At 35.8% G+C, this 6,896-nt stretch overlaps 1 protein-coding gene across 1 annotated transcript; it reads right to left on the bottom strand.

Moving 5' to 3' along the window:
* Positions 1–2,173: 2,173 nt before the first annotated feature.
* Positions 2,174–6,411, bottom strand: LOC111917432 (ankyrin repeat-containing protein ITN1). The gene is made up of 7 exons (XM_023913125.3): positions 5,609–6,411; positions 4,049–4,546; positions 3,822–3,974; positions 3,674–3,742; positions 3,545–3,592; positions 3,033–3,466; positions 2,174–2,957 (listed from the first exon to the last, which is right to left on the bottom strand). Exons 1-7 carry the CDS (start codon positions 6,276–6,278, stop codon positions 2,343–2,345), a joined length of 2,487 nt encoding a protein of 828 aa, XP_023768893.1. The 5' UTR covers positions 6,279–6,411; the 3' UTR covers positions 2,174–2,342.
* Positions 6,412–6,896: the final 485 nt, after the last annotated feature.

Genomic DNA, 6,896 nt, shown 5'->3' with positions numbered 1-6,896 from the left:
AAATATATTTAAAAATAAAATAATTTTTTTTATTAAGAATAGACAAAACTGCACAAATGGTACCTGTGGTTAGCTCAAAATTGCCACTTTGGTCCAAAAAAGTTTGGACTAGCACCACAGGTCCAAACTTTTCATTTTGTTGCGAGTTTGGTCCAATTTGATATGAACTTTTTTATAATGACGATTTTGCCCTTATTTTTTTTTCTTTTTCAGTTTTTTTATTAATTCTATTAATTTTTTTGATGAAATAAATAAAAAATAAATTAGAAAAACCAACTAACCCCTCTCACTCACTCTCTCTCTCTCTCTCTCTCTCTCCCTCTCTCTCTCTCGTCCAACCAAAACAAGATATGAGATATGTTTCTTCTCTAGACTTTTCTCCCTAAACAATCAAGGAAGGGAAAATAGAGGGAAGATCGAATAATGGAGAAAGAAGAATATGAAATCAGAAGACGGAATCAAGTCGAGTTCATCAGTTCTCGGGTTCTTCATCTGAAGACACACATGGTGATCTGAAGACGAAACGGTGGAGGATAAAACCTTGAATCAAAATCCGCCTCTTTGCCTCGAGAGTCTTCAGTCGTGAGCTCATGTCTCCAATGTCCTTAGACGAGAACAGATCTACACCGGTGAAGTCTGAAAACTTTCTTCAGATCTATCGATCTGAAAACCATCTTCCTCTTTATATCTGGAAACCCATCCCACAGTGGTAGCTCGATTTTCAGGACAAAAACCTAATCCATATGGAAAGGGCGACGGAGAAGAAGAGAAACTGAGAAAAATCCTATTTTCGTCCTTTACAATTCTGAAAAAAAAAAACTATCGTCCTTTTTTCAAGATCTAAAGACGGTGGAAGCTCTGATGAAGGGGTTTCAACACCTTCGAACGACTCAGGCCACATATTCGCTGCCAGTATTTTTTTGTCTTGGTCTTTCTAGATCCATATCAGCATCGTGTTCATCTTTCTTGATCCATATCAGTGTAGATTTTTTTTGAATTTTGATTTAAGAATGTTAAGCTTCTACAAATCTGTAAATAGTTCTTGTGCATTTACAAATCTAGTTAATCTTGTGGTTTACAAGTTTGTAAGTACTTCTTGTTCTTCAGATCAGAAAAAATAGAATGTTTTGTTCTTCATATTTGGAAAAATTATGTTTGAATTCATCAAATGGTGGTGACAGTTCATGAGGTTTTCGGAGAAGAAGAGAGTGAAGAAGCAGAAAGTTGAAATGCGGATAGAATGGAGGTTTTGGAGGTGGTTTCCGACAAGAATGGTGGTTGTGGTGGCGATTTCCGACAGATTGTGGTGGTTTCCGGCAGGTGACAGTGGCTTTCGGCAGCTATCAGTGGTTTCCGGTGACACGGTGGAGAGAGAGAGATGGATGGGTTAGTTGGTTTTTTATTTTGTTTTTTTTTTATTTCATCAAAAAATTAATAGAATTAATAAAAAAAACTGAAAAAGAAAAAAAAATAAGGGCAAAATCGTCATTATAAAAAAGTTCATACCAAATTAGACCAAATTCGCAACAAAATGAAAAGTTTGGACCTGTGGTGCTAGTCCAAACTTTTTTGGACCAAAGTGGCAATTTTGAGCTAACCACAGGGACCATTTGTGCAGTTTTGTCTTAAGAATATAAACAGGTTGGTGGGTCAACCCGTTTATTTTTTGAGAAACCATATATGACCCGTTTAATAAACAGGTTGTCGGGTTAGCGGGTTGGTGGGTTGAAAAACTCAACCCAAACCAATTTATTTCGTGTCGTGTCGCGGGTCGAGAATTGTCAGCCCTAATACTATAGAATTTTAGAGAAAAAACTTCATAAATATGCTTAGAAACCAGCATAAGATATGTTATATACAGGGACAATTACGCAAATCACAAATTGCATTTTCGAAAACTCATGGTCCTTTTGTGATAAAAACAGAGATGATTAGTTTGTGACTTTGTGATATTCTATATCCATGTTTTTGTCATTTTAGTGAAAAGTCCAAGAAACCCTATCCCAAACTACTGAAAATAAGCCGGAGAAGAAATCATATTCCTTTGAGAGAAGATGATCAATTTCATCTCTATCCGGCAAACAAACAATATTTATGCATTCCCTCATCGTAGGAATGCTCTATTCCATTCCCTTTTCGATCCTTCCACACCAAACACAAGTTTTACACTGCCTTTTAATCGTTATAAGTTATAATCATCACGTCGCATCTCAAGTCATTCATTCCGAGTTTGATACAACTTTCTAGTTTATCCACTAACAACTAAACATCAATGCATTTACAACAATCCCTCAACAAAAATTCATTTTTCTTAATAATCTAAATAAAGACTACCAATAACCTCAATAAAACGGGCGATCACTTTGTTTCCCAAAAAGCCCTCGACCATACGTACACGAAATCAATTCCACAAGAAGCGGAAACTGTAACGTCACGAAACAAGTAATCGGTAAACCCGACAACGCAGCAATCGGAATCAGAATCCAATCCTTCCCCTGCCCAAACAAAAGATACAACGAAGCCCCAAACGCAATCATCATCGAACTCGTCGACAAAAACAATGTCGCCAATCCCATAATTAGCCTCGAAGGTAACGTAAACAAGAAATCTTGTTCCGCATAACGCGCTGTAAGAATCGACAGAAACAGCAACAGAGATGTTGTCGAGGTGAAGAGTGAGATCGCATCTGCTACAGCAAAAATCAAGAAAGATAATTCTTTCGCGTAAATCGGATGACCTGTATCGCCGTTGTTGCCACCTGGCACTGTAATCGCGGCGGCGAAGACGATTGTTGTGATGAGTCCGGCGGTTACTGTGTATGAATCGGCGGTTTTCTTCATCCATTCTTCTCCATCTCTCACGAGCTTTTTGTGTTCTTTGGTGAATAGCATCTCCGGTGTTTGCTCGAATGAGTTCTTTTCCATTTTGTATTTTGGATGCACAAATGTTTCCACTTCCTGCAATAATATCACAATTTTGTCAATATATAATGAAAAAAAATAATAATAAAGAGAAATTTTCAAAATTGTTACCTTAAACCATTGCAATTCGCGCTGCATTTGTAATGCTGCTCCAGAAACAAGATTAAGTTTATGTGGAGGTGCTAATTTTCCCGCTAAATGCAACAAATTGTTGTTGTGGGAGTCTTTGAGAGTCTTGTGAAAATGTTTATGATCACTCATTTGATATGTTAAATTGTAAACCTTTTCACAGCGATGAAGTATGGCTAATTGAATCATGAAATGCCCACTTTCATCACTGTACCAAATTGCTTGTGGAAATGTGTCAGCAATTTCTTGAACAACTTCATACGCACCATTACTTGCTGCTTCAATAATTGGTTTTGAATAATAAATACTATTTGATTCCAGATTTAGGGCGCTGATTTCGTGGCATAGACATTTCACAAGTGCAACAGCTTGATTATGAACCAGCTTTATCTTCTGAATATGTGTAATATGTGGCACTAAATTCAAAAAAAGATTCAAGATTTAGGCTTTTTTCAACTTTTTTTAAGTTAGATTGTGTTCAAATTGATACTCACCAATTCTGCCCACAGCTTTCCAGACAAGAAAACCGATCTCTTGAAGAACTACACCAATATTTTTGTTAGAAGAGAATAAAAAATCAGAATATATGAAAACAAACAATTTCCATTAAGTTTGTAGAAAACCTGAACTCAAGAAGTCCATCTTGTGCTGTTTCTTGTTTAAGTTGAGGTTCACCAACTTTGTAGGAACATCTGTGATATAAATGAAATGAAATCTTTTAGCTTTAAAAGGGTCAAAAAGGTAAATGTGTAAAGGAAATAGAATCATTACATTTATAGATTAATCTATCAAAGAAACTGAGGCGACATCCACTTTCAAAGGCATCTGCTTTCCTTGCTATAACCATCAATGGAGCATCCACATTATCAGATGGTATTGTTGTAGCCAAGTCAGGATATCGAGAGATTAAATCAAGTGCTATATCTATAAAATATATACAAAAAACAAAATCAATTCAACATTTCACAATAACAATAACAGTAACAGTAACAACTTACCAAAATAACCTGCAAAAATAACATTGGAAAGAAGTGTAACGCCCATGTTGCCAGTGAATGTATAAGGATATTGGTTGGCTTTTGTGACACCCAATAAATATAAAAAAGTATCTTTATGAGAATTAATAAGAGCTCTATGAATAGGTAATAAGCCATCCACATCTTCAGCATACAAAAGCTTATGGTTTTTATTCACCAAGATCTTGACAGCTACAGTGTTGCCAACAACAGCTGCAATATGAAGAGGTGTGTATTTTTCTGAAGAAGTTAGCATTTTGAGGAGTAATTTGGGTGATGTTTTCTCCACTAACTTTTGGACAAAGGTAATCCCTTGTTTCCCTGTTCCAACTGCAATGTGAAGAGCTGTGAATCCATATTTGTTGATGTTGGCTGTGACTGCTTCAGGTTCTTGATCTATAAAATGTTGTGCATCATCCCAATCGCCTCTTAGGGCAGCTTTATATAGTGGTAGGTATGCATTTATGTTTGTAGTTGCTTCTGTCAAATGATTGTTCAAAATGTTATTAGGTAGAATCATAAACATGTATAAATGTAGAAATGTAACTATTTATAAGAGCTATACAAATATATGTATTCATACTTGAATCCTGTTAAATATGGAGCTTGAATTGAATTATGACTTTTCATAATAGGAGTCATTCTTCCTTTATGACTTTGTATTTGGAAAAACGATAAGGGCATTATAAGAACCTTAGCAATGAATAACGATAATGGAATTAGGCAAATTGCTAAATAACATATATAACAAGCATCTGATTATTTTTTTTTCACAAATCACAGGTAATATTAGGTAAATATCATTGTTATGAAAGATCTACCCTCCCATATCTTGGAAACAAGCTAGATATAAGGGGAAAAGTTGCCCAATGTATAGTCCTAATTTTAACCTAATAGAGACATGAGAAACAGGCTAGATATAGGGGGTGTTTGGATTAGATTTTTAGCTTATTGCTTATAGCTTATTTGTGGTGGGAATAAGCAATAAGCAATAAGCATGGAGAGGAATGCTTATTAAAATTAGCTTATTTAGCTTAATAAGCTGGATTTTATCCAAAAAGTTACTCATATATGCATTAGGAGTTACCAAGGAAACAAGAAAAAAGAAAACTTTAACAAGAACCAGAAAGAACATTAAAAAAAAAACGAAGACATTTGCTTGGTCCTACCCGTGACTACTTTTTTTCACCGAATTCTGTAATAGTCCAGTCGAATACTACAAAATCAGGGAATCTCATGACCCAAGGTGGACCCTTCAGTAATCTGAAGGGATATTATGAAATAGAGAAGGCAAAGAAGACAAAATAGATGCTGACTGAGATTGCATAAGTATCGATCATTGTTTCCAGACAATCGTGTCAAATACGTCTTCCGTTCAAGTTTAATCAAATTAAGTCGATTTAGAACAACTGCTGCAATTGGATGTTCACTGATCGGTTTATCTATGTTGTATAATTGTAGCTTGAATTTTTATAATGATAAACGCTCAAAATCTACAGGCTAATGAAAGATGATGTCTGTAATTCGAAAACACAAAGTTACCTTGTAGGAAATCGGTGATCTCAGCTAAATCCATCGAAAGAAGTTTCGGTGAATTGCCGGTCCAGCTATCCTCCGGGAATACCGTGCTTTCTAAACCTCGTGATTTCCTAGACCGACTGTTGATTTTGCTATCGACGGTAGGCGTCGCCGAATCCCCTTTCAGATCGATTTGTTGCGACATGCCACGGAGTGGAACCGGCAGAGACCTGGAATGTGCAGTAGATCTCATGAAACCGCCGTCGAATTTCCATTCTCCACCGTCAATTTCTCCTTTCACAGCTACTGACGAGCTAGATTGGGGAGTCAAAGAACCATAAGAACTCTCGAGATATACCCAAACATCTTTGGCTGTTTTAAGGCCAATTATGCTGCTGAGTACATCGTCACTCAAGGAACCCAAAATCCATCCACGGAGAAGCGCGTCGGACCTCCTCCACCACTGAGCATTGTCCGGCTTGGTCTCGGGTGGTGGTTCGAGTGTGCCGTCGATGAAACCAAGCATGCCATGACCTTCAATGAGACAAAGCATCTGTGTCTTCCACAACTGGTACTTGTCGTGGCCGGAGAGCTTGACGGATACAAAATTGGCAACATTGGCGGTGTACGGATACGGGTATGCTGCCGTTGCTGATGCTTCGTCTACAATAGCAGGGGACGGTGATTTAGCCATGGTTTTGATTTTTGAAGTTTTTAGAAAAATGATCTCGTAATTCCATTTATGCCTCACCAAAGTCTCATGTTAAACGTTTGTACGCATAAGTGTGAATTACCGTTACATATTTTTATATATATTTTTCACATGACTAAATGCTAATCGATGATAATTGTTTTTTTTTATGTATTTTTTGTTTGTTAATATATTGTGTCAAAGCTTCCACACCAACCTTTAAAATTTCTTGCAATTATTCTTTCAAGGAGGTGTTTGTCATTCCGTTTAAAACAATTTTTTGGTTTTAACTTTTTCAAAAAGTCCGGACAACATTTGAAGTGGAAAAGTTATTTTAAAACATTTTTTTGCCATAAACAAAAATGATTTTTTTCAAAATTATGAAATCTATCATATCATTTTGTGACTTGTTAATATTTTACCAAGTAAATTATATTTATATCCATTACAACTACCCAAACATTTTCTAAACATTTTACTTTTAGTCATTTTATATGTAAAATTTAAGTCAAATATTTTTTAAAAACAACTTTTAATTTTCGCCTCTCAAATTCAAACACAATTTAAAAAACTTATTTTAAAAATACTTGCAACGTTTCTTTCAACATTTGCAGTTGTATA

Source organism: Lactuca sativa, chromosome 1, assembly GCF_002870075.4.
Source record: "Lactuca sativa cultivar Salinas chromosome 1, Lsat_Salinas_v11, whole genome shotgun sequence".
Classification (NCBI taxonomy): Eukaryota; Viridiplantae; Streptophyta; class Magnoliopsida; order Asterales; family Asteraceae; genus Lactuca; species Lactuca sativa.
Note: the sequence above shows the minus strand (reverse complement) of the source record. Positions and strands in the feature narration are given on the sequence as shown.